Source organism: Sorex fumeus, unplaced genomic scaffold, assembly GCF_029834395.1.
Source record: "Sorex fumeus unplaced genomic scaffold, SorFum_2.1 ptg000122l, whole genome shotgun sequence".
Classification (NCBI taxonomy): domain Eukaryota; kingdom Metazoa; phylum Chordata; class Mammalia; order Eulipotyphla; family Soricidae; genus Sorex; species Sorex fumeus.
The window spans coordinates 1,577,527-1,605,505 of NW_026606179.1; the positions used below are offsets into that span (position 1 = coordinate 1,577,527).

At 48.8% G+C, this 27,979-nt stretch overlaps 1 protein-coding gene across 7 annotated transcripts in view; it reads left to right on the forward strand.

The window, feature by feature from the left end:
- MPRIP (myosin phosphatase Rho interacting protein) overlaps window positions 1–27,979 on the forward strand; it is a 133,577-nt gene that overhangs the window by 17,814 nt on the left and 87,784 nt on the right. For all 7 annotated transcript variants that reach the window (XM_056136945.1, XM_056136948.1, XM_056136947.1 and 4 more), the window contains exons 2-3: window positions 21,597–21,674; window positions 23,446–23,511. In XM_056136945.1, the coding sequence (XP_055992920.1) occupies window positions 21,597–21,674; window positions 23,446–23,511 (144 nt within the window). The remainder of the gene's footprint in view (window positions 1–21,596; window positions 21,675–23,445; window positions 23,512–27,979) is intronic.

The following is a 27,979-nucleotide window of genomic DNA, read 5'->3' on the forward strand; positions in this document are numbered from 1 at the left end:
GCCTTCTGCTTGGGAGAGACATGGGGTGCTGGAGTGGGTGGATGACGCTGCCCAAACACAAGTGCTCCACTTCTGGCCGAGTTCAGGATAGAGAACTGGTCTCTTGGCCACCCCAGTGAGGCATAATCACAGGTGCAGTCACAAGGGAGTGGCAGAGGGGCCCGTCCCCCTTTGAATTTCCTTCCCTCCTTTTCCCCTCTTTTGTCTAACCTCTAGATCAGCTGTGCTACCACAAAGACAAGTTGTTGGGAGGATGCATGGAAGTTGAAAACCAAGACAAGGAGGTGGAGGTGCACCCCAGAGCATGAGGACCTAGAGAACAGCAAGTGAGAGGCCTGGGAGCTACAGGGAGGAGACCCGAGGGTCTGAGATCAGGCTCCAAAGGGCCTGGGTCGGTGGAGGGAAAGAACCTCATTTTTCCTGTTTGCCGCTCTCTTCCAGTTCTCACACTTCATCTTAGCAGAAAACAAAGCCATGTAACGCACGTACATGAGAGCTGAGAGGACAAATGGCCCCCTCTGAGCCCACCCCCATCCCAGTCCATCCCATGCTCCAGGCATCTTCACTGTCTGGTAACCACTGATAAAATACTTGATGTGTGCAAAAGAAAATGAGTAGCATATATTGTGCAACATGAATCCATTCTAAATTTAAATAATAAACACTCATGAACTTCTGTCTCGCTTAAGAGAGAGTCTTGGCTTCTGTCCTGCCTCTCCTCCATCAGCGTTCCTTCCCCCGGGACCTTACTGGGACAGTTTCTGGAGCAGACCACCGAGGCCTGGCTCAGTGTGTCCAAGCATTGCTCTTAAAGACAGTGAAAGTTAGAGTAGGTGGTCAAAGCACATTTGGTCATGAGTCCCTTTTTCTCCTGTCCCTTCAGCTCCCCAGAGGGTGAGAGGGAAGTATCCCTGTCCTTGATGATGCAGCGTCTCCATGGGGGGGGGGGGGGAGAGGACCCAGCAGAGGGGCCCCCAGCCGAGGTTCAGGCCTCCTCTCCAGGGCAGAGGCTGAGAGTGTGGAGCAAGGCCTGTGTGCCCAGCTGAGTGCAGGGATCTGTTTCGTTTGGAAATGTTGAGAGGCAGCCTTTTAAGGTAGCGCGTGGAGGAGTAGGGACTCCTGGGAGCAGCCAGGAGGTAGGTGTGAGGCTTGCTTGTGCTTGGGCTAAGGAGTGCTGAAGGGCAATATATCAGGTGATGCGTGTCGGGGACAGGATGGGCTGGGTGGGGTGGAGCGTGGGCTCTCTAGGCCACTGCTTCCTAACTCTTTGTTCCCGGGACCTCTGCAAGCTTTTGATTATTTAAGACCCTCAAAAGGCTTTTGTTTTTATGGGCTATTTCCTTGGCATTTACTCTATCAGAAATTAAAACTGAGAAGTCAGGGGCCAGGGAGATAGGACAAGGGATCAGGCGCACCAGCATCCCCCAGAAACCTAAGCCCCCCCAAAAGCAACTGTGAAGTTAAAGTACTTATTTATAGAAATGCTGACCAGTACATGCTAACACAAATTACATGTGTTCTGAAAAACAGCTATTCCAGAACAACATTTTGCTGAAGAATTGCATCATTTTGCCCTTTTTTGTAGCTGGACTCATATCTTTTGTATTTGATCTGTTGCGATATCTTGTCATCTAGCTTCTGGAAAACTGTACTAGTGAAAAAATGAGAGTGGAAAAGGCACATGATGGATGACTTGGTATTTTTATAAAACTAGTTTTGATTGATGCATGGAGCCCACAGGAACCTCAGGACCACATGACTTGGGGATGTTTAGGAACCACTGAGGTAGCTCAGCTGTATGTGTGGAGTTCCTGAGTCTCTTCCTGGTGGACAGCGGAGGAGCTGGTAGTGGTGAGGACCTGGCCAGCGGCCTGAATAGCCTGGGGGTGAGACTTCAGCCATGGGTGGGCAGAGTATGGGGAGCACCTGCTCTCCCCGGAAGTTGACACGTTGGTGGAGCTGGCTTTCCCTTTCTCTGGTCTCCTGTGGCTCTCTGAGGAATGACTGAAGTTCAGGCAAGGAATTCCATGGCACTCAGAGGGACTTGACATGACAGTGGGCTAGGAAAGGTTTCACTTTCCTGACTACAGATGGTCGTGTGCGGCTTGGGGAGGGAAGTCACTGTGCACTGGGGTTTCACCGCCATGCTGTGCAGATGACTGGAATATTTTAGGATGGAGTCTGGAGAAGAACCGGGCAGGCAGCAATGTTGGGGGACAAGGAGTGGCGATAGACAGCTGAGAACCAGCAACCTTAGACAGGCTCTTGCCCAGGCTCGGCGCTGATTTGCCTTGCAGCCAGAAAGCCAAGCCTCAAGTATTTCTCACTGAAAGGCTCGTGATAGTTGCCAAGACCCATCCTGAACCTTGATCTGGAGCTGGTGCAGGGGTGAGGTAGAATACTCCCTTTCCTTCGAAGTGCAGGGTTGGAGCTGGGTCAGCAGTCTGCGTGGAGAGAACAATCCGATCCCTGCCCTAGGGTGATGGTCCGTCCCGAGCACTCAAGGCAAGGAGTTGGGAAGGGGCTTCAGGAGAACCTCGGAGTTCCTCAAAGGATACAAGTCGGATTTATTTTATTTGGGGGAAAGAAGCTTGCATCAGTCCTCAGACTGCCCCTGGAAAATGTGCCTTTTCTCTTTGGGATTAAAGTGCTTCTAGAAGTCAGGTCCTGGCCCTGGATTTCGTGCTGGTAGGAGTTTTGGTGTTCAGCATTAAGTGAGTTGTCCCCGGACTCTGGTCTTTCAGTTACACTACCATTTTGGCGATGCCTGTGGTTTTTATGGCATCTCTTAGCGAAAATATTTCCCCTTTCTTCTCTGCTCGCATCTAACTCCTCCCTCTCCAAGCTGTCTCTGTCCTTGTTGGTGGGAACTCTTTGTGGAAAGGCCTGTAGGTTCCTTTGAGAAATCTTCGGTTTGTGTGTGGTTATGTAACGGGGGTGGCTGGCCCCAGTCTGCGCCCAGAGAAGCCGCTGCAGACCCTTTTTTCCAGTGACCCCTTCAGCCCTTTTCCCTTTTTTGGCTTTGGAGAAGCTAATTGCCCAGATTACACAGTGGTAGGTGCTGTATACTTTTTTGGTCTCTGTTAAAGGAGGTTATTTAAAAATAGCCACCAGGCCTTGACAGAGAGTGAGCTCAACTGCCTGAGCTCATGCCTTGCATAAAGGAGACCTGGGTTCGATTCCTGGCACTGCAGTGTCCCCAGAGCACTGAGTTGGGAGTAGCCCTTCAGCACTGCCAGGTGTGGCCCCAAAACAAAATTGTTGTTGCAAAAATACCTCCAGACATTTACTGCCTCCGCCTCATTTTTGATTTGTGCTAATCATTCACATTTTGCCAGACATTCCTTGATGCTCCCACCTCCTTCCCTGTATGGCTGATGCTGCCGAGTCCCTTCTCTTTGCTCCCCTGGCTCCTCGGAGTCTGCCCTTCAGGCACACTGTTGGCCTCAGCCCCTCCCACGTGCTCACATGTGTGTGAGTGCTCAGCTGGGCACAGCTGTGGACACGTGTGTGGGGACTGTAGGCTGTGTCATCAGAGACGTTATCTCAGACTCTGCAGGTCCTGCTGTCTTTGCTTCCTCCTGTGCTGCTGCGAACTGGGCAGCTGTGAGTCTCTGCAGGCTGGAAGCCCCTCAGGTGCCCCTGGAAGAGGGACCTGATCAGCCCGGGCTGTAGGCATGTGCCTGACCTTGGGACGTGTCTCTGACCCCCTCCCTCTAGCTGCTCACAGTGGGGGGCACTGTGGCCAAGGCCCTGCCGCCTTCTCTGGAGGGTGGCAGGTGGCGAGAGTCCATTACCTTCTGACTCATATCCCTGATGTCAGTATTTACTCTGTGTGTGTGAGTGTGTGTGTGTGTGTGTGTGTGTGTGGTGTGTTAGGAATTGAACTCAGGACCTCAGTCACTCAAGGTAAATGAAATTTCAGTTTCAGAAGTTGGTCCTTTGCTCATGCAAGGAAATCTCTCCCGGGTGCCTCTCCTGCCCCTCCCTCTCAGTGCTGAGTTCCTTTCTCCCTTTCTCTTCACTGCATTTTTTTAATTTTCCTCTTTGCAAGGGCTCTCTCTCTCTCTCTCTCTCTCTCGTTTTTGGCCCACACCTGGCTATGCCCAGGGTGACTCCTGGCTCTGCAGTCAGGAATCACTCCTGGTGCTTGGGAGACCATTTGGGATGCTGGAGATTGAACCTAGGTTGGCTGTATGCATGGTAAATGCCCTCCCTGCTGTACTGTCACTCCAGCTCCTCTCTATGTTGGTATTCTCAGTGGCTTTGCCATCTTTGAATTGAAATTCTTGTGTCCTGGCCTCTCACAGCAAAGATAAATGGTGTGTTTCTTACTTTTGGGGTCATCTATCCTGGCATAGTGGATAGCCCCCAGCTGGCTGCCCAGAGGATTCCTGTTTGGGTGATACATTGCAGTGTTACCCTGTTTCCTGAGTCTTGTTTTCCCTGGGGTTGGGTCGAGGTGGGAGCCTCACACTTACCAGCTTTATACGGGAAGCAGGGAAATTTTCTTCGGCTCCTAAGTTCTCAAGTCACCCATGGTATGGCAGTCTAGGGAGGTGGATCATGGAAAGGAGGTTTTTGGTAGCTTCCCTTGTAGCCCCCCTCTTCTCCTTTAGAACCACAAGGGTCCCATCGGGCCTCTCCTGGCTCCAGGACTGTCTGGGGAAGGGCCTTAACGGCGTATCGGCCTGGACTGTACCTTCTTTGGGAATGTGCTTCCTGCTGGGATGGTCAGCCTTAATTTGGAGGAGTGACTCATTGACTTGGAGAGGCCTTGTCTAGTGGTTAGGACCCACAGATGGGCTGCTTCTGTCTTGGATGCTTGCTCCCTCTGTGGCCTTAGAGGGTCCTATTACTCTCTGCATACCTGTACTTGATTGTAAGGAAGATGGAAGTGGTAGGGGCATTTTGGAGCCTCTGTATCCCAACTTGAGGTTCGTAATTCCTTTCTTATGCTATGTGGACCTCCTGTGTCTGAGAAGCCTGTGTTCTCTGTTGAATGTGTAGCCTTCACTCCTCTTTCCATAAAATTTCTTGATCTGAAAAACACTAATGGGGCTGGAGCAATAGCACAGCGGGTAGGGCATTTGCCTTGCCCGCGGCAGACCCAGGTTCGATTCTCAGCATCCCATATGGTCTCCCAAGCACCGCCAGGAGAGATTCCTGAGTGTATGAACCAGGAGAGATTCCTGAGTGCATGAACCAGGAGTAACTCCTGCTGGGTGTGACCCAAAAAAGCAAAAAAAAAAAAAAAAAAAAAAAAAACCAACCAAAAAAAAACCACAAACAGAACCAAAACAACCTGAGTGCCCGAGAACAGATGACTGGTTAAAGAAACTTTGGTACATTTACACAATGGAGTACTATGTAGCTGTTAGAAAAGACGAAGTCACGAAATTTACATACAAGTGGTACTACATGGAAAGTATCATGTTAAGCTAAATGACTCAGAAAGAAAGTGATAGACATAGAAAGATTGCATTCATCTGTGGAACATAAAGTAACAAAATAGGAAACTAACACCCAAGAATGGCCGAGATTAGTACCAGGAATTTTACTGCATGACTTGGAGGCCAACCACACATACTAGGGGAAAAGGGAGCTCAGATAAAGAGGGGAACACCAAATAAAGGTGTTGAGAGGATCCTCCCAGGATGGGAGAAGCATGCTGAAAGTAGACTATAGACCAAACATGATTGCCACTCAATGTCTCTTTTGCAAACCACAACACCCAAAAGGAGAGAGAGAACAGAGGGGAATGCCCTGCCACAGAGATAGGGTGGGATGGGGGGGATGGGGGGTGGGAGGGATACTGGGATCCGTGGTGGTGGGAAGTGGGCACTGGTGGAGGGATGGTATTTGATCATTGTATAATTGAAACCCAAGCACAAAAATGTGTAAGTCTGCAACTGTACCTCATGATGTCTCACTATTAAAAATTTTTTAATAAAAAAAATTTTAAAAAAAACTCAAAACACTAATAAAGGAAGTGATGGATGTATCTCATAAGTTTCCTGTGAAGACTGAGGAGTAAGTAACATGAAGAGCCCAGGTGACCTCAAAAGCCATAGATATTGACTTCTGTTGACCCCGGAGCTCAGGACAGATGCAACCAATGCGGGGGAGGGCAGTGGGTATTTTAAACAGAGCACCCAGCATGCTCCCTTAGACTGAGAGTGTCTAGTGGTTTTTCCGTTAGTTCACACCTGCAATTCGGCCCTGGTTCATTCTCCATTAGTTGGAAACCACTGTCTGGCCCACATGACGGTTTCCTGCTAGTGGGCCAGGACCCTTTTCTCACTGGGAAGACCAGTGCTTTGCCACGTCACACTTGGCTCCAGATCATGTTGAATGCCATAGTCCTGAGCGTCTTTGTGAAGGCCAGTTCTTCCTGCTGTTCTGGAGAGGCAGGTGACAGGTCCTGGAGACTCATGCTGGCAGGCGGTGCCTCTGCTGAGGATCACAGCTGGTCCAGAGCTGCTTTTGCAGGGTGGCTCCTCGAGGCGCTCCAGCACCGTTTGCTTCATGCAGCATGTGGGGACAAGCTCATGCGTGGCCTCAGGAGCATTCTGCAATAATGGGCAGCAAAGAGAACAAACCAGTTCACTTTCCTGGGGGTCCGGGACCTTTCTGGGCACAGCCAGAGGTATACAGAGCCTGGGTCGGGCAGGTGGGCTTCAGGGCCCTGCTGGAGGCTCCCGTTTGTGGAAGGGACTGGACATGTGCTACCTCTCCTTTTTCTGAATTCCATCAACATCCCAGATAAGTCAGGTGACTGTGAACTCTCCCGTGGGTTACAAGCTTAAAAGATGGCTAGGTGGATGCTACCCAGGTGTCATTTCTCCTTTTGGAATTGAAGAAAGTATCAGGGACTCGAGCAGTAATACAACATGTAGCATGTGTGCCTTGCACACAGCCAACCTGAGTTCAACCTCTGGTATCCCATAGGATGGAACTCCGCCAGGAGTAATTCCTGAGTGCAAAACCAGGAATAAACCCTGAGCATCACCAAACGTAGCCCCCAAACTAAAATAAATAAAAAAATAAAATATCGAACAGCCTGTTTTCTGTGATTATAGAAGAATTTCCACAAAAACTTTCTTTTTCGTTTTGGACTACACTCAGCTATGCTAGGGCTTACCCCTGGTTCTGTTCTCAGGGTCACTCCTGGTGGACTTTGAGGGACCAGATGGGGTGCTGGTGATTGAACCTGGTTAGCCTCAGGCAAGGTGAGCTCCTTACCCACTGTACTATTATCTGCACTGTCCCCTCCCCCACACCATTTTTTAGTGAATTAAATTAGCTTTGTTTAGGGAATACATTCAAGAGGGAGTGTGGGCTTCTCCAGAGGGGAGAGAGCTGAGGGTACCCCATAAAGTAAAACAAAAGAATTCCACATCCCATGTTAAGATGATGGTGACCCCAAAACTGGGACATTCTTCCACACAAATGTTTTTGGAAAAAGGCAAGGAACCAACCTTAATGTATATCATATCTACCCCCACCCCCCCAGAGATATATTCACTGCAATTTCTACACATTTTGTGCTTATAGCTTTCCACAGGTGCGCTACAAAAACACCTTTTGCCCCCCTTCAGATGCTAAGAATAGGTTCCTGAACCCCACCCTTTTCCGGATAAATGTCTGCCCGCTCAGTCTCCCCAGGGATGGGAGACTGGCTCCCATAGACAGAGGCCCCTTCTCAAGACTGGGATTTTTCTTTATGGAGAGCTTTCCTGGGAACAGTCACTCTGTTGGAATTCAGAGGTGCTGCTGGGTATGAGGGAGGGTTTTGTGTGTGCTACCCCTACCTGCAGATGCTTCCCCCCTCCCCAAGCTGGCTTTAGTCCTGTCTGTTACCCTCTTCTGGGACCCCCCAGTCATCACCTCCCCCTGTAGGACTCGTACCCTGCATCCCACCCATGTTCACTTTGAGTGCCAGCAGTGTGCACAGCTCAGGGGAGGAGCTAGAGCGTCTGGCCCTGGCGCTCACTGTCTGGTGTGTCTGGGTGTGGTAGAAGGGGGTGGAAAGATTATGAGGGGATTCTGCTGCCACAGGTGATGAAGTTGAGAATCACAGAGATACGGTCTCCTGGACCATACAACCAGAAATGTGAGCCTCCTAGTGCCCACCCCAGTCAGGGTCTTTACTCAGGAACTCTTAGGTCCTGCCATTGGCGGGGTGTGGCAAGCGCCCAACTACTTACTGTTCTCTGAGAATGATCGATCCTCCCTTTGGGGGCCGATATCTGCTGGGACTGTATCAGAAATCGTGCCTGTGTGCAGTCAGGCACGCAGTCAGCCTTTCTATTGAAGCATATCTGCTGCGTAGTATTTTAGTAGCATTCCCCCCCCCCCCTTTATTTAAACACCATGGTTTACAAAGTTGTTATAGGCCTTCGATATTCCAACACCAGCCCCACCACCACGGTCACCTTCCCTCCACCATTGGCTCCTTTTTCCCAACCACCCCTCAAGCCTGTCCCCATTGCAGGCCCACAACAGTTTATTTTATCTTGCTTGTTACCGCTAAATTGCTAACGGAATGAAAAAAATTATTTCCATAGAAGAGAATTAGTGAAAATTGTTGTATGTCATCATGGGGATGTTTAAGTCCTTGTCTGGGGTTTTGTAAGCTGTTATTGCAAGTTAAGCTTTCTGTGTTAATGTTTTTGTTAGTTGACTTTGGTTGGCTTCTACATTACACTCCCATCCAATCTGGTGTGCTTCTAGTAGTATTTCTTTACAAATATAAAAACAAATAGAAAACCCCAAGATTTGCTCATCACAAGAGCTACTTTCTTTCTGACTTCCACTCTGTCCTATGCATTTTATGAGCTTCATCCTTGTTTTCACATCCTGCTCTGTTGCTTGTTCAAATGTCTTCACTAGACCTTGAGACCCCGTGAGAGGAATGACTGCGTGTGCTTCTGTTTCTACCCCCAAGACTTTGGAGTAAATTCAGCTCCTGGGAGAATACCCTGAACACTCCCAGAATGAGGGTACCAGTAACCCGGGATATAGTGTATGAAGCCATCCAGCTCTGCAGGGAGCCTGGCTTTGTGAAACTCTATGGGTCCTTCTGTGGAAGATTTTTTAACTTTGTCATAATCATTTATAATTGTGGCTGTGTAGTGGTTTGGTGAGTTGACTTAGCAGCCTTTGCTTAGCCATTTTTTGTTTGTTTTGGGAGGGGACCACACCCAGCGATGCTCAGGGGGTGATGCTTCTGGTTGTGCACTCAGGAACCACTCCTGGTAGTGTTCCGAGGACCATATAGGATGTGGGGATCAAACCTGGGCCAGCCGCTTGCAGGACAAACGCCTCAACAATGTGCTGTCTTTCCAGTCCCGCCATTTCCTTGTTGAATGTTGAGTTACTTCCATTTCATGAACAGGGCTTTTGGCTTCTTTCTGTTGTTCTTCAGGTTACTGCAGCGTAGAACTGCCGTGGTCCTGCCTTTTGTCTTTGCCACCAGCACAGTACATGGGTTTGTGTATCCGAAGATTGGTTCCAAGGAGGAGGGCACTGAAGCTCAGCCTGTCTGCCGCTTCACGTGCTGGCCTCTTGATGTTGGGTGTTGGCCAGTGCCCCGGGAGTGCCGTATGTGCAGGTCTTGGCAGGGAAGGTCTTTCTTTTCCAGTAATGCTCAGAGAACACGCCTAGGAAACAGTCCCGCCCCCAGCCGTGTGGTGTGACTGGGGCTTGTCCCTGGACTCATTCGTGGCTTTGTTCTTCATTCTGTTACGGCATCCCTCCTGTGTGCGGGGCACTCAGCTGGATGAAGGCAGGATTCTTACCTGATGGCTGAGGTACCGTGAGTGAGAAGGAAAGGAGATGGCTTGGGTTTGGAGGGTGAGCAGGGAGTTGGAGCAGGGCAGGGCTCCACCCACTGGTCTGTGGAACCCTGCCCATATGCGGGCATGGAGAGGTTGACAGCCACTGGTCTACTGCTTGCTTCTGACTTGGCCTGGAGACATTGCTCATGGGCAGGTGTAAAAAGGTTGAAGAATACCAGACCCCCCCCCCCCCCCCCCCCCCAATGAAATAGCTCTCACTGAGCCAGGAGTTGAAACATTGTTTCCTTTTCCCTGGGAGGTAGCAGTGTAATTGAGCCCTCTGAGAAAGAAGAGAGTGAGAGTGTCTTTGGTTAACACAAGAAGTTCCCATTAAATGGTATTAATTTGGTTTTTGCCTTTGAAGGAGACTCATTTTAAGGTGTCGTGTGTAGCAGAAGTGAATCACTGTTCAGGAGCAGGAAGTATGTGGAAGGGAGCTTTGGAAGGTGAGGTGGTAGCAGGCCCTAAGTAGAGAGTCTTCTGTATGACGGGATGTTATGAATGGGGAAGGAATGAAGGTGGGGGATGTTCCTAAACAGTGCTGGGGCTAAGGGGAGGCCCACTCCTGTTCTCAGCCCAGTGCGGGGGTGGGTGCAGCAGTGCTTAGGGGTTTCATCATTAATTCCACCCGAGAGTTGAACCTGGGGCCATCACATGCCAAGTGCTCTGAGCCGTCTCACCAACTTGAGACCACGTTCAGCAGTTTCTCTTGTTTCCCACTCCTAAAGAGGACCTCCTGCAGAGCTCGAGAGACAGGGCCGAGCGGTATTTGCTCCCTGGCTCCACACCTGCCGATAGTATTGTAACAGAACTTTTGCTGAATAAAATATTTGATTTTAGTAAAGTCTAATTTGGTTGTACTCCATCTTGAGCTAATTTTTGCACGAGGCTGAGCTTTTTTTTAATATATATATCATTTTCTCCTGTGATCGTTCAGTTGCTCCAGCACTGTTTGTTGAACATGTCTCTCCTCACTGAGTTGCTCTTGCACCTTCGTCAAAAATCAAGTTTTTGTCGGTTAGTTTGGTCTGGGTTCCCTATTCCATTGGAGGTCAAGGTATTTGTCTAACCTTTCATGAATACCACACAGTTTTAAGTAGCGTAGTAGATAGTAAAACGTGTAATGAATATCCCCCCCCCCCCCCTTGTTCTTTGCTTCTTAAAAAAATCCTCTGTTCTTCGTCTTGATGACTAGTGGTTGCACACACTTGCTTCATGCTTAACACACCTTGCTCTCAGGGCTTGCGCACACTTGGTTGTAGTGTGTGAAGCTCATGCCTCTTGCAGCACGTGGTGGGGGTGGGGGTGGTCCCACAGGGCCGTGCGTGCCAGTGCTTGCTTGGATCATGAGCTCACACTTGCAGGACCAGAACTTTTGCCATTGAAATCTCTCACCCTCCTTTAAAATACAATTTTATTTTGTAGTTTCAGGGATCAAGCCTGGGGCCTTACACATATGAGATATGTGTCTGCCACTGAACTCCACGCTTGGCGCCTGCTTTTAAAGTTTTTAAATAACTATTCTCGTTTCTTTGCCTTTCCAAATAGATTTTAAAATAATCTTGTTTACATCTGCATTTATCTTGCTGAACTTTTCCGTTTGGAGAATTAACATCCTAGAATCTTCTAGTCTATGAACTCTGTGTGGCTCCAGTTTTTATCTTCTCTTTGATTTCTTTTATAAACATTTTATAAGTTTCCAGCATGTGAATCCTACACGTGTTGTAAGATTTATTCCTGTGTATTTGGCTTTTTTAAAAAAAGCAGTTGCAGATGACAAATAACTTTGATGTCTGTTTGTTCATTCCTAGCATATAGAAGTAGAACTGATTTTTTTATATTGATCCTACAGCCTTGTTGAATTTACTAGTTCTAGGAACTTTTGTAGATTCTATGTGATTTTTCTCTGTGGACAATGATATCATCTGTAAGTATTGTATTTCTTTTTTGTCATTTCTCTTGTCTTTTCTTTTCTTTCTTGCCTTGTTGCATTGGCCAGAAATTGCAGCATTGAGAGAAGTAAGAATTCTGGGAGTGGCCATCCATTGTGGCGTAGTTTCTTTGCCTATCAGGGAAAGTGTTTAGTCTTAGTCTCATCCATTGCTATGTATAATATGACTTCTAAGGTTTTTTTAGTAGATGCACTTTATCTGTGATTTCTGCTTTTTAAAGAGGTTATTTCTTCTTCTTCTTCTTCTTCTTCTTCTTCTTCTTCTTCTTCTTCTTCCTCCTCCTCCTCCTCCTCTTCCTCCTTCTTTCTTCTTTCTTCTTTTTCTTTTTTTTTTGCTTTTTCTGTGGTGTGTGGTAGTGGGGGTATGTGTTTGGACCGTGTGTGTTGGTGGGGGTGTGTGTTTGGGCCATACCTAGCAGTATTTAGCGCTTATTACTCCTGGCTTTCCCCCCTCCCCCCAGGGATCACTCCTGGTTGTGTGGAGGGGTGGGGGGGAATCCATATTTGGTACCTGGGGTCAAATCTGGATGCTAGACTCTAAGAGCCTTTGCAACTATAGTGTCTCTTCAACGCCTTTTTTCTTTTGAAATCATTAGTAGGTGTTGAATTTTGTGATGTTTTTCTGCATTAATTATTGTGTTCACAATTTCTTCTTTAGTTAGTTAATAAGGTGAATTACATTGCTTTTTTTTTTTTTTTTTTTTTTTTTTTTTGCTTTTTGGGTCACACCCAGCAATGCACAGGGGTTATTCCTGGCTCTGCACTCAGGAATCACTCCTGGCGGTGCTCAGGGGACCATATGGGATGCTGGGAATTGAACTCGGGTCGGCCGCGTGCAAGGCAAACGCCCTACCCGCTGTGCTATCACTCCAGCCCACATTGCTTTTTTAAATGTTAAGCTAGTGTTGCATTCCTGGAATAATCCCTAAATAGTCAATATATATAATAATTTGCTTTGCCACATCAATAAACAACAAATAAAACTAAACAACTTAAATTATTATATATTTTGATTATTGGCGGGCTGGAGTGATAGCACAGCGTGTATGGCATTTGCCTTGCACGCATCAACCTGGGTTCGAGTCCTTCGCCCCTCTCGGAGAGCCCGGCAAGCTACTGAGAGTATACCACCCGCATGGCAGAGCCTGGCAAGATACCCGTGATGTATTCAATATGCCAAACACAGTAACAACAAGTCTCACAATGGAGACGTTACTGGGCCTGGTTGAGCAAATCAACGAACAACAGGAGGACAGTGGACAGTGGATTGATGTGGCAGGAGTTACAGCCATCATTTTCAAAAAATTCTCTGTTCTGATTTTTTTCATTTTGCTTGAAATTTTTATGTAGGTTTCTTTCTTTTAAAAAATTCTGTGAATGGAACCCAGGACCTCATATGTGCAAGGCACATGTGCCATGCTCTGCCACTGAGCCATGTTTTTGGTCCTGTGTTTAACTAAAAGGAATTTCATTGTCTGTCGTGTTTTTCTTTACTATAGCTTTTTTCTTCACTATAGTCCCCCCCCCCCCTTAACTATAGTTTCTTTTGGCGATTGCTGCATTCATTCCACTGTACACTACTACTTGCTGCAATCAAGTTAAGAGAGTCAAGTTAAGAGAGTACCTCTACTTACATCCCTTAGCCGTTCCCTTTGTAATTGTTTTATGTCTGTCCTCTATATAATTTAGAGCCACATTAGTTGGTATTTTAATTCCTGCTTCAGTCATACATTGTTTAGAAAACTTGAGAGGGAAAGCCTATTTACCCGTGGTTTTTGCTGGCTATGTTCTTGCTTCCTTTCTAGTGATTTATAGTTCTTTTATCTCCTAGAGAATTCCTTTTTTTTTTTTTTTTTACCTCCTAGAGAATTCCTTTTAGTCATTTATTTTAGGATTGGTCTATTAGCAAATTCTCTTTACTCTCCCTTCCATATCTGAGGATGTTTTGATTTTCTTTTGATTCTTGAAGCATATTTTCACTTGGTGTAGGTGTCTGGGCACCACTTGTTTTCTTTCAGCATCCGGGAAGTATCCTGTCACTTCCTTTTGGCCTCCATGGCTCTGACAGGAAATCTACTCCTTGCATTTGATCTCTCCCATAAGCCATCTCTTTTCTTTGCCTGCTTTCAAGAGTCTTTCTTTGTCTTTAGTACTTAGAAGTTTAGTTATGGTGCATTGATATGAATTACTTTGCCTTATCCTTTGGAATTCACATAGCTTTTTGAATTTATAGGTGACTGCTCTTGCTAAGTTAGAGGGTTTTCACCCATTCTTGAGTACCCTTTCTTTCCTGCCCTTTTTGCTTCTCCTCACATATAGAACTGGTGGAAAAATTTTAGGCTTCCCTTTATCATCCCATATGTCCCACAATTCAACTTTTCTCCTGTTACTTTTTTTTTTCAATATATTTCTCTATCTTGTCTGACTGGGGGACTTTCTTAGAAGTTTGTCTTCTCGTCAGCTGCTTCTTTCTTGATTTCCATGATTTTTCTGTTGAAAATACCTTGAGCTCTTGGAGCTGGAGAGACAGCACAGTGGGTAGGGAGTTTGCCTTGCACGTGGCCGACCTGGGTTTGATTCCCAGCATCCCATATGGTCCCCTGAGTACCGCCAGGAATAACTCCTGAGTGTAGAGCCAGGAGTAACTTACCCCTATGCATCACTGGGTATGACCCAAAAAGAAAAAATAAAAAAAGAAACTACTTTGAGCTCTTAATTTCAGGTTTATTTATTTATTTTTTTTTAATTTTAGGATTTTCTTTTGTTGTTGTTTTTGAGGTAGAATAGTTTTGTTTAGGAAGCGTAAGAGGGTTTACCATTAGGTAAGAGAGGAATCTCACACACCCCACAGTGGTTTGTGACCAGTTCCAAAGTAGATGGCCTCCGTGGGGCTCTTGTGTCTTCTGTTTCTGTGCCGAGGCTTGCTGCATTTTCATTTGTTCGAGGCAGGTTCATCATTCCTGTTGAAGCATGTGAGCCATGGCTGCTTTAAAATCTCTGGTAATTTCAACATGTGTGTCACATGGGTTTGGCTTTTGTCCCTGTTCACCCCACTCCGCTTTCCTCCCAGTTCTGTCATGCTGCAGCGCCTCTCACCCTACTCCTGGAGGGCCCCCACCCTCCTTTAGGTGGAGGCCAAAGTCCGAGTTTCCCCTTGGGCTGTCTTCCTTCAGCTCTGAGGCAGGAGGTACTTTGTTACTGCCCAGTGGGAGCCGGCTCACCGGCCCCCTCCATTCTACGTCCTGGCACTGTTCAGGCCAGGAGTGGTGGGGCACCTTTCAGGATCTACTGTGTGCTTGGTCAGTGTGGTAGCCAGTATGGCAGCCATTTCGTTTCCACTGGCATGCTGCTGAGCAGCACATTGGGAGCCCAGGGTGGGCCTGAGTTCTGTTCCCGTACAGTGTGGCAGACAGACGGTCATATCCAGGGAATGCTCTGGTCCAGGCCCATTCTGAGTTCCTCTCCTCTCCTTCCCATTAAATCCAGTTTCCCTCCAGAGACCCCCCACAAACCAGAGACTGCAATTCTGGCCTGCCCAGGGGAGAGCTCTGGGCTGCAGATGACCTCAGGGACTTAGAACGGTGTTGTTCCTCTTATTTTCAGGTCTCTGGACCATGTCCACCTTTCAGAGTCTCTTCTGTACAGTGGCGAGGGTTTTGCTGGCACTTAGGAGGAATCCAGGCAGGTGTGCCTAGCCCACCTGCCAGGAAGCAGAACTCAGGCCTGCCCCAGGCTCTGCTGCTCAGCGTCTACAGCAGATACCTGCTTCTCTGGCCCCGCCCTCAGAGTTTCCACACTCGCCCTGAGCCAGCTGCTTTTGTTCCCAGGGTCAGCTTATCCTGGGAATGTGAGGAAGAGAAAGCCTTGGGGCCGTCTGAGGGAGGACAGCAGCCTTACAAACTTCCTGTGTGCCTCTCATCCTGTGGGGGGTACGGTTCGGTTCTGCACTCGGTCGGTCGGTCTGAGAAGTGTGGTTAGAGAAGTGGTTAACCACTCGGTCAGTGGTTAAAGCAGCCCTACTTCCTGTGTGCCTGCAGGATGAGGGCGGGTTGTCCCAGGCAGGACCCCGAGCACTTTCAGGAAGGGCTCCTTGGATGCAGGCATGTTTTAGTGGTGCTGAGAAGTGTTGGTAGGAATGCAGGTGAGGACAGTACAGTGTGGAGGTCCTGGACAGGAGGAGATGCCGCAGCAGGCCTGTGGGGTAGGCAGCCGGGATAGGCAGAAGGCACATGGGCCAGGGGCTGCCCCTCGGGATGGTTCTGCAGCCCCCGTGTTCTTTCTCAGCAAGGTGCTTTGGAGTTAAGCAGCGCAGTAGCATGGGCTGCTGCTTACCTTTATGCTGCTTCTCACTGACCCCGAACATGGAAACAGATGAGCTTTGTACAAACGTACCTACCTTCCTTTGTTTCAGCTCTTCCCATCCCTTGCCAAGAGTGACCCCCTCTCCCCCAGCACAGAGCCAGCCAGAACTAACCCCTGAGCATTTATAGGCATGACCCAAAACAAAAGGAAAAATAGATGCGCAGAGCCCTCCCATGCTGCCCCCTGAGTGCGTGATCAGAGGCCCTCTCGCCTCTGTCTTCCTGTCCCCACTTTCCATTTGCTCCCTTGACGGTAGTGCCTGGTGGCTGGTAGGTAACTTCCTTTCTCCCAGTGACCTTGCGGCTGTGCAGGGTCATCTGAAGGTTCTTGTCATGCAGGTATGGGTGCCAGAGCAGTGCTTTCAGTCATCCTTCACTCTGCTGGTCCCTTCTCCTGTCTGGCTTGCTGCCCTCGGGCCTGGCATGTGCCTGGCAAATTTCAGCTCCTTCCTACAAGCCAGTGGATGGGGTCATTGCCCTGTGACATTATTGTCCCTGTCTCTTTGAAGGAAGTTTCCCAGATCTGGCTGGGGCAGAGTCACCTGACACACAGGAGTCTTCGGGCTCCACCCGGGATGCTTGCTTTCTCAGGTACGGGAGAGTGACACCTCTCGTGTACGTTTCCTTTGGACTGAGCGCCTGAGAGGTGGTCTCTCACTTAGCTTCGCTTCCTTGCAGCCTGAGAAAGGCTTTGGTAAATGATTTTCTTTTTTAGCTTTTTGACTGTACCCAGTGATGCTTGGAGCTCTCCCTGGTGTGATGCTGGGGAGCCGTGAAGGAATGGGGACTGAACCCTTGGCTTCTGCGTACAAAGCAGGTGTTCCACCCCTCAGCACCATCGCTTTGGCTCTGCTCAAGTTTTTATTATTTAACGTCCTTCTGGCCTCATGCATGTAAGGCACGTGCTTTACCACTGAGCCACATTCTTGGCCCACATAAATAATTTGGAGGGGAAGAGAGGGTGGGATACATACATTTATTATTTCTAATATAAGAAAAATAATTTTGAGACTCCGATTTATAGTACTGCTCATGATAAGTTTCGTGCATTCAGTATCCTAGCTCCATACATTCCAGCAGTGGAGTCCACCTCACTCCCAGGGTTCCATCCTGTCCATCCCCAACCCCTTAGTAAACTCAGTTCTTTAGATTGATTCTCACTGTTCTGCTGCCTTAGCCATCATCACCATTGTTATTCCCTTCCCATGTTTCTTTACATCCTGTATATAAGCAGTGTCATTCTATATCTATTCCTCTCCTGACTGAATTTTTTCAGCATGATAACCTCCAGTTCCATTCACATAGTGGCAGATTACATGATTTCATCTATTCATAGAGCCGTGCAGTATTCTATTGTGTATATGTTCCAGGGTTTCTTTATCCTGTCATCTGTTCTTGGACACTTGGGTTGTTTCCAGATTTCGGCTATTGTGCAGAGTGCTGCAGTGAACATAGGAGTGCAAAAATCTTTTTGAAATAGTGTTTTGGGGCTCTTGGGGTAGATGCCAAGAAACGAATTGCTGGGCATCATACGGAAGCTAAATTCTTAATTTTTTGAGAGGAGTCTGTGTTTTCCAAAGAGTTTTGACAAGTCACCCCTGGCACCAACAGAGGATGAAAGGTCCTTTCTCTCAGCATCCTTGCCAGCACAGATAGCTATGGTTCTTTTTGATATGTGCCACTCTCACTGTGTGAGGTGGTATCTCTTGGTTATTTTGAGTTTCATCGAAAAGTAATGAGAACATTTTTTCCATATGCCTACTGGCCATCTGTAAGTCTTCTTTATGGAAGTGTCTGTTTCATCTCTTCTCCCTATTTCTTTGGGTGGGGTTGTTTGTTCACAAGTGCTTTGTGTATCTTGCTATTAACCTTTTTCAGATGATCTATGGGCAAGTACGGTGGTAATTTGTAAATAGTTTTATTGAAAGTTCGTATACTGTATATTTGCCCCACTATGTGTGCATTATGATGAGACTCAATATCCTGGAGTCCTGTATCCATTCCCACTCTCAGTTTGGAACATTTCACTAGCCCAGAAGGAATCGGTGCATTCTCTGAGATGACAGCCGCATTCCCCATCTTTACTCTTCCCAGCTCTGGGCCACCACTGTCTGGCTTTCTGTCACACTGATCTGCTTTGTCAGACACTTTTGCTGGCATGTGCCTGCTCCTCTTCCTGGAGTGTTTTTTGTCCTTCGCCCCTATCGAGCCCACCTTCCCACCTCGCAAGGTGGCATGTCCTCCAGAAAGGGACTTAGGTGACCTGTGCAAGGTTGTACTCAGTCGAGGTGCTCCTGGCAGCTCTCCACTGTGCGGGCCCCCGGCTGCCAAAGTAGGCTGGGAGATGTGCCTGAGGAGTGCTCAAGGAAGCATGCACCAGTCCCCAGCCGCCCCTCGTGTGGACATGCAGGCGGATGTAGCTGAGAATGAAATTGTCCAGGCTGTACTGGCTTCGGTGAGACGTGGAGATGTGGCTTGTGGTCTGCCCTCTTGACTCTATAGATTGGGGAACTGCAGGCCAAGAGGCAAAGTGGGGAAGTCCCCTGGCCCAGGGTACATCCAGGGTCTTGCTGACCACTCCATCCCGTGTGTGCTGGCTCTGAGGGGCACAGCCCCCTCAGTGGAGCATGGAGAGAGACTGTGTGTCCTGGCTGCCTGGGGGGATGGCTGGACAGTACTGGTGTTTGCTGAGAAAACAGTCCTTCATTCTGTTAGCTTCTGCTTTCCCTGGCAAACTTTATCACAAATACCCGAGGGTCCTTCTCCTCCTTCTATTTCTTGGTTCCTTGCCAGCTCCAGAACCCCTGCCAGATACCCCATCCCTTCTGGTCATGTTCCTGAAGAAGCCCATGCTTTCCCAGGGGCCTGGGGGTCTCTGCAGAAGGCAGTTCAAGAGCATGTTCTGGACACACCCCAGACCCTGACCTCTGGCAAGTGACTTTCCCTGAGTCACAGATTCCGTGGCTGTGAAATGAGGCTTTGTGACAGAGGCTCCCAATCTGGAGAGTACTGAATAAAAAGTATGGTAAGGGATCCTAAAGGCTTAGCCAGAGGTCATTCTGCCTGGACTTCTGCATTTGGACCATTTCTGCTCTCCAAAGGGTGGTGGATGAATTGGTCTTGCTTGTACCTTGTCTAGCTTATTCTTGCCACTTGGGTGTGGTTGAACAGGGATACTGAAAAGGGTGGGGCCAGAACGTCTAGGTGTTTTAAATTCTCGTTGAGCAACTGCTCCAAGGTTTGATGTAATTTTTGTTTATTTTGTTTTGTTTTGGGACCTTACCTAGTGGTATGTGTGGCCAGGGCTCGAACTGGAGCTGATTACATGCTAGGTAAGCACCCTAACCCGGTCATATCTCTCCAACCACTAGGATTTTGTATTTTGGGGCTTAGGTTTGAACCTTGGTACCACATAGTTCCCTAGTACTAGTAGGAGAAATTTCAAGTACAGAACTGGGCTGGTTCCCAAAACAGGCAAAAAAATAAAGCTAACATTTATTAAGCATTTATAGGGCAGATAACTATGTATAGTGTTTCCTTTTTCTTCTTCTTCTTCTTCTTCTTCTTCTTCTTCTTCTTCTTCTTCTTCTTCTTCTTCTTCTTTTTTTTGTTTTAAATTAGGGACTGGGAGTAGGGAGCAGTGGAATGGAGTTAATACGGTTTTTGGTTTTGGTTTTTGTTGTTGTTTTGGGCCACACTGATGGTTCTCAGGGCTTACTCCTGTTCTGCATTCAGTACTCCTAGTGGTGCTTCGGGGACCTTATGGGTGCTGGGGTTTGAAGTTGGGGCCAGCTGTGAGCAAGACAAGTACCCTACCTACTATACTATCTTTTTGCCCTGGTTTTTGTTTTGTTTTGTTTAAATATTGTACCAGGAACTGAAGTGACAGCAGTCACTTTCATTCCCTTTAGCCTCTGTTCTACCTTCTTTCTATGGATTTGCCTATTCTGGAGTTTTTGTCCTAATACATATTCTTTTTTGATGACCTTCATTCACTTTGCATGTCTTTAAAGGTCATGCATGTTTTAGCACATTTTATTTATTTTAATTTTTTAAATTTCTCTCAGAGAGCCCGGCAAGCTACCAAGAGTATCCAGTCCACACGGCAGAGCCTGGCAAGCTCCCGGTGGCATATTTGATATGCCCCCACCACCACCAAAAAAAAAAAAAAAAACCAGGAACAAAAAGTCTCACAATTTGTTGCGAGACATTACTGGTGCCTGCTTGAGCAAATCGATGAACAAAAGAACAGTGCTACAGTGCTATTATTTTTGCATTTTGGGTCACACACAGTGATGTTCAGGGATTCTTTCTGGCTCTGAACTCAGGAATTATTTCTGGCAGTGCTCAGGGGACTATATAGGATGCTGGGGATCAAACTTGGGTCAGCCGCGTGCAAGGCAAATGCCCTACCTGCTGTACTATCGCTCCAACCCCTTAGCATGTTTTAATACTATATGCCTTTGACTGTTGAATAATATTTCATTGTGTGGGCAGACCATTTTGTTTATCCATCTGTTGGTCAGCATCAGCATTCTTTTCTTGGTGACTGTGTGTAGTACTGCCATTAAAAACTTGTGAAAAGATTTTTTGTTTGGGGACCTATGTCCTTGGGTGTGCCTAGTACTAGGCTTCTGGATCATGGGCATGCTTTAACTTTCTGCAGAGCTGCTGTCTTGCTATGGCCATTCCTTTTGCATGCTTGTGCTCTATGTTCTACTTGCATGATCTCACCAGTCCCCACAAAAACTTCATGAAGTGTTTGTTCATATAATTACATCTATTACATCTATCCCTAGGACCTTTCAAATGAGAGATTTGAAGCTCAGAAGGGTTTTAGCCCCAAGGCCACAGCTAAGTTTGTTCAGTTTTACTTTCTGTGCCACACGCAGTGATACTCAGGGGGTACTATTGGCTTGGTTTTTCTCAGCCACACTTAGGGTATCACAGGATACTGAGTATTGAACCCCCCGGCCTCCCTGCATTTGTTCAGCCCATAGTCTGTCTTCTGGGCCCTGTTTTCTGCCCTCTGGATGAAAGCTTTTGACTGTGTCATTCACATGGTCTTCCTAAGCTTACGTTGGCACTCATGTCCATCACTGAAGAAAATGCTCTCGCCCCCCGCCCACCTCTTGATCTCCACGGCTTTGTTAGGAATGTGGGGGAGCATCTGCTTCTTAGCAGTTCCCATATTCTGCAGTGTTTTGGGCTACCTGGGGTTTGTGTCCCCATCTCTATGCCAGATGCTGGCCTTCCCATGAACCTCCTGCTTTCTGGCACCTTCCTTGAAGATGAGGCCTGTGACCAGGCAGTGAGATGAGTGGCGTGTAGTGAATGTCCATGGCATCTGTTTCCAGCGGGCACTGTCATGAGCTCCACAGTGAGCCTGTTCTCTGCGTGGGTTAAGGCTGCTAATGACCTGCCTCTTCTTTTTATCCCTAGGCAAAACCTATTTATGGTGGCTGGCTGCTCCTCGCTCCAGATGGGACTGACTTTGACAACCCAGTGCACCGTTCTCGGGTAAGGGTATCTGAGTTAATTTGCCAGGCGGGGCTGGGGAGGTGAGAGACTGGAGCCCATCTGAAGGCCTTACAGCAGAATCGAAGGCAGAGAGGGAAAGTTAAAATGATGGATCTGGGGTAGTAGGTCTAGCAGGGAACCCCTGTTCGGCAAACTCCTAGATTCCACTGGTGGGGTGGGGGGAGAGGAATCTATGTTGTCGAGCCTAGTCCTCTCTGCAAGGTGAAATGTTGCTCTTGCGGGCCTGCCAGTTTTGCTGGTCAGGACTGTGATGGAAAAGGCAAGAGAGCAGTTCGGCAAATGTTTGCATTCGTTAGACTCCCAGTTCCTTTGATGTGAAGGCAGCTTCTCCTTTTCCTCCCTTCCACCAGAGACTTCGCCAGCAGCTCTACCAAAGTTACATGAAGGCCTCGGTCACTTAGAAGCTTTGCCTTGCCCCGTCTTTCCTAGCACTGCAGCCCAGGGTGGGTCCGTGTTGTGCACAGAGGGCCGGGAGCAGTGAGAAGGGCAAACCAGCAGGGTTCTCAAGCTAGTGGTTTGTTCCTGTGTGAGGGCTTGAGTCTAGACCGTGCTCTACAGCACAGCCTTGTCTGGTGCTGCTCATCCTTATGTGGTGCCAGCTCTGCGCTCCTCGTTTCTGCTCCCCTGCTTCTTGGTCTCCACTTTCCTCTCTCTGAAGTCTACACCCTGGGGTGGGGTCCGCTGTGCCCCACAGATCTTGCATTGTGTCTGGAGTCTCGGGGGTTCCTTGGGAACAGGCTCTGACTTCGGAGACAATAGGACCCTTGAAAATATTTCTTGGAGAGCGTCCAGGTGGCCTCTCCCTGGACACCCAGCAGAGGAGCGGCCACCCCGGTCTTCTGTACAAGACCGTCAGAGCCTTGTTTATGCCACCAGGCAGGAGGCAGCAGGAACAACTGTGCTCCAGTGTCTCTGCTCCCAGCGAGTCTTCCCGCCCCACCCCTTTCCTGTTTAATTTATATTTAGGTCAAACAGAATTACTATTTCCAGCTTCTGATAGGAAAACCATTATTAATAAATGTCACTATTCTGATCCAGAGCAAAGGGACATGATATTTTAATTCCTGTGACCTGTTGCCAGTAAAAGTATGCATTTTCTGGGCTTTTTTAAATGTTGAAAATGGGTCATAGATCCTCCTGATGATCTCTGGGATTCAGGGACCGGCAGTCTTCTGTTCCCCACACCACTGGATGCTCTTGGGGCCCTTTCTGTTCAGCTCTTAGGGCCCTTGGCCCTTGGGCGGAGCACGGGGGAGGGGGGCGCTGTTTGCCAGCTGGTCACTCCCTGGACATTCCTGTGGTCTCATTCCTCTTCAGTTTTGATTTCTGTTGGCTTCTCTCCTCCATGGATTCTGGAGCCTGACTGCCTTTTCCCCGTCTCCCGCTCTCCTGGATCATGGAACAACCCCTTTTATAGCAGTTTTCCAGATTTTTTTCAGAAGCAGGGAATTAGTGCCTGGCATTCTTGGACTGCCCCTTCTCTGGGGGGCAACTGCCAGGACTGACCGGGGTGGCCTTTCTCTGTCTGGGGGGCAGAAAAATAATATCTCGGTGGAAAAACACTGGATAATTGGGGCCTCTCCCCTAGTCCAAGACTCGCTAACAAGTCACTGCCTTGACCATCTGCCTTAGAAGCATCGAGAAGCACTGGCACCCACGTTCCTTGAGTGTAGCTGGTTAACACTGGGCTCTTGCCATGCAGCGCTCTTAGCAGGGCTCTCCTAATCGTTCACCTTCTGCTCCGTTACAGAAATGGCAGCGACGGTTCTTCATCCTCTATGAGCATGGCCTGTTGCGCTACGCCCTGGATGAGATGGTGAGTGTCTCTGCCCATCCCCCAGCCCTCGAATTTGCCAGGCCACTTTGTTGTTCCCTGTCTACCATCTGCAAGCACAGAAGTTGTATTCTTATGCTTGGGCATTCATTTTTGTGTCTGAAATTTTTGTTCAGGATTATTTTTTTTTTGATTCTTGCTTGTTTGTTTCATAGAGAGCCTACTCCCAGCAGTGTGTGGCAGGGTATGAACTCGGGGCCTCACACGTGCCAGGCATGTGCTCTGTCCTTTGAGCCAGCCCTAGTTCTGGCATTTGTGAAGAGCTTGTAGCAGCTGGTAGACCTTTGGTCCGCGGCATCTCCAGTGGTCGTGGGAGAGAGTAGGTGATAAGGGCTCAGGCTGCCAGGGCTGTTCTCGGCCAGCGCTCTCCAGGTTAATGTGGAACGGGCTGTGAAGCTGCCAGGTGCAGGGACTGGCGTGACCCTGGGCGTCTGGGCACAGGTTGCACACACACCTTCGTTCCCGTGCCGCCATCCCAGGCTGTGGCTGGGTCCATTGCTGTTGCTGCTTTCGCTTGTCTTGTTTGATCTCCTTTTTCTTCAGAGCCTGTTTTGGAGCCTCCTGACCAGGGGTGCAGTGTGCAGGTCTCTAAGGCAAGACTTTATGACTCTGGTTTGCTTTGTCACCGCTTCATCTTCTTCCTGTTTTGAGCTGAATGAGTGCTCACTGCCTTTAGCCCGGGGCAAACACCAAAACCCACAAAAGTGGGATGTTCCCATTATTTTACCCCCTCCCCACCCATTTCATCTCTTAAGGAGACAAGCGTCTTCTTAGAGTGGCCGAGTTCCGAGCTTTATAAAGGTTGAAGAGGAAAGGTTTGAGGACCTTAACCTGGAGAGAGGGGGGAGAGAGGTGAGAGGGAGAGAGTGAGAATGCACACAGACATTTCAAACTGGGACTGAGCCCTGGTTGCTGGGGAGAAGCGTGGTGTGCCCCAGACCCCAAGTTTAATCCCTGGTACTGCATGGCCCCTGGGGCACTACCAAGTGTACCCCTGGCACCTCCCAAGTACCTCCAGGTCTTCTCTGGTAGCCCCCATGCACCATTAACCTGAGCAGCACCACTTTGAACAGCCCAGCTAGGGCAGGTGGTACCAGGATGTTCCCCAACCTCCTGAGCACTCCTGGGAAATGGACCTCATCCTACTCAAACTTTACTTTTTGCTTCAGAGGAAAGAGCACGTTCTAGAAGTATGAGCAGAGAACACCGTTCCCTTCAAGGACCTTATACTCGGGGATCACTGGGACTTTAAGCATGGTCGTTCACATAAGCATGTCCATTTCCACATGTGGGTCTTACATTTGTGATACAGTGCTGTCTTTCATTTCTGGGATGAATTCATAGGTATGGTACTTATGTATAGAATTAGTAGATACCAATCTTTCTTCTGTAGTGGTTACTACCTCACTAGTTCCATCTTACTTTTTCTGGTGTGTGTGTATGTGTGTGTGTGTGTGTGTACAATGTGGAAGGACCACGGAGAGAGTTTGCTATGGAAACCTATGTGGTCGAAAGTAGTTTAAGGTGACAGTATTGGAGATGATGGCTGAAGGGAGGGCAGAGTTCCTTAGCAGTAGCAGCAGGGGAATAAACTTAACACTTCTTTTTAAAAGAAAAATAAGCCTTCTTTTTCTTTTGTTTTTGGGCCATACGTGGTAACGCTCAGGGGTTACTCCTGGCTCAGAAATTACTTTTGGTGGGTTTCAGGGACCATATGAGATACTGGGGATCAAACAGGGTGGGCCTCATGCAAGACAGGTCCTATAGCTCCAGCCCCTGGACACTTTGTTTCTTTGGGGAAAGAAAGCAAACCTCGGCAGACCCAGTGCCCCCATTCAGTGCTCTTCCTACACCAGGAGCCCTGAGGTGGGAGCTGGGCTCCCTCGTGCCTTGGAGTTTGTGTTCTCTTCCCTGTACCTGGTTGACCTGCTCTCAGGCTGTTGAAGGAGCCTTAAGAGATTGTGTATAATCTGGGTGAGAGTCACCAAGCATCCTGACAAACGGACCTCCCTGCTCTTTCCTCGGAGAGTGACCATTCTGTCAGGAAATCTTTTTTAGGTCTAACTGGAGTCCAGTCCATTCAGCTTGGCTGCACAGGCACAGAAGGGTGGCTGCCGGGGACGCCTTTGTGCCAGCACAAACACAGAGCACATGCTGCACCCCAAGGCCACTCCTGAATAATTGAAGCTGCTCAGCCATGAGGACTGATACCTTGCAGTCCATTTTGGTCTCCCAGCAACCTGGATGCTGGTGGGGTATTATTTCACGGGCTGCTAGGACTGGGTGGGATGGTGCCAGGAACATGGGGGAAAGAAAGAAGCCCCTGGAAAACTTGGACCTTAGAGAGGGTGTTGGGGGGATGCCCAGTGGAGGATGTTTGGCCATGAGCCACTCTCTGGTGGATGATCTGAGAGCCAAAGAGCCCAACAAGGTGGGCCAGGTAGTGCCCATCTGCCTAGTAAAGAGGAATCACCACTAAAGAAACACATGGCCATGGCCTTGTAGTCCTTTCAAAATCAGCATTTCAGGCCGGAGCGATAGCACATTGGGTAGGGCGTTTGCCTTGCATGTGGCTGACCTGGGTTCCATTCCCAGCATCCTGTATGGCCCCCCGAGCACTGCCAGGAGTAATTCCTGAGTGCAGAGCCAGAAGTAACCCCTGAGCATCACTGGGTATGACCCAAAAAGGAAAGAAAAAAAAAGCATTTCAGATTAGTGAGGGTCTCCACCGATGTATCAGGCAGACCCCAAGGGTTGCTCTTGAGGCCAGCCAGGAGGTCAGCACTGGGGGGTTGTGGCTGCAGGGCTTGCCGTGGGACTCCTTGCAGGGACTGGAGAGGCATCAATGCTCATTGTTGTATTCTTTTTTTAGGAGGTGTGGGTGGGGGGTGCAGCAAACTTTGTGCCTGCACACATGGAAGGCCAGTGCCCCACTGCTGAGCTGTGTCCCTGACTCGCTTGTTTTTCAGGTTGCTTTCTTGGAACAACCCAATCTAGCAGCGTGGGGCTCCCCACTCCCTATGCTTGGCAGCTACCCACAGCTCAGGGGTCCTCTTGGCAGGGCTGGGACCCGGGGTGGAGGGGGGCCTGCAGTGTGGGGGATCAAACTTGAGGGTTTTTTGTCTATTTTTAGAAGGCAGAAAGACTCATGGGTCAGATTTCCTAGTCCCCTGCTGGCTTGCCCGGTGCATGCCGGATCTGGAGTAGGTAGGGCGGGTGTGCTCCTCCACCAGGCATCAGGACTTCTCCAGGGACCCCTCCCCTAGGCTCCCACGTTAGTGCTTGTTAGTGCTTGTTCCCCGGCCTCTGGAATGACCCCATCATCTGTGGGTCTCCAGAAACAGCGGATCTGCCACTCTGTGGCCACCTCTGAGCCCTCAGGCTTCTGCCGGGCTTTCCCTCCAGTCTTCCTCCCCCTCCCCCCCCCCCCCCCCCCCCAGCATGCCTCCCTTCCCCTAATCCCTCCCAAACTAATCTGTTGCATGTCATAAATTGTAGCATTTTATAGCTGGGCTAGTCCCTCAACACTCAGTCACAATCTGTTTCAAATTGTTACTTGACTTTTATACAACATTACTATTTACTTTCATTTGTTTAAGTGTTCCTTTACCAACTAGAGTGTGACTTTTTTTTGTTTGTTTGGCCTCCCTGATAACTCCTTATATCTCTGCTTTGGCTGGCCTGGGACTTGGTGGCACAGGCCTGATAAATACCGAATAGAACTAACCAGCTGGAATGAATTGCCACAGCGTTTCTGCTTCCACCCTGGGGTGGCCTGCGGGAAGGACTGCAGGTAGAAAAGAAACTGGGACCCGGGGAGCACTGGGAAAGGCTTAATAGCTATTGGTCGAGCAACTCTCTGGGTTCAGAGCCGGTGGGAAGCTGTGTTTAGCCCCCCGGGTTGGGAAGGAGAGAGGGCCTGGGCTCAACAGGAGTCCCTTGGAGCCGGAGAGAGGGGAGACAGAGTCCCTGAACCCCTTTTGCTTGCAGGGCTGCTCCGAGAGGCCTTTCTGCTTGGGGAATTCTCAAGGACTGAGGCCAAACTGTTGCCTTGCTCTTCCGGCAGCTCTGCCATGGGACTAACCTTAGGGAATCACTTTTCCTTTTTTGGGAAATTTCTTTCTCGATACACCCACATACCCTGTAACTGGTGGGTGTGGAGGAGAGGCAGATTTCCCAAAAAAGGAAAAGAAATTTCCCAAATGCAAACCGACCGAGGTGAGGTGGGCTTGGGGCAGCCTCACACGTGGGAGTCAGAGCGGTTTGGCCGGGCCAACGGGTTTCCAGGACTGGGCAGCCAGGAAGAGTGTAGAAGCCAGGACTGCTACCTTTCTTCTTTGCTTTTGTTTCTCCCCTTGTAAAACGCAGATGATTACCGTAAATTCTGCCGCTTTTTCTTGAACTTCGGAGGACCAGCTGAGGTGCTGGTGCCGTGAACCTAGACACCAGG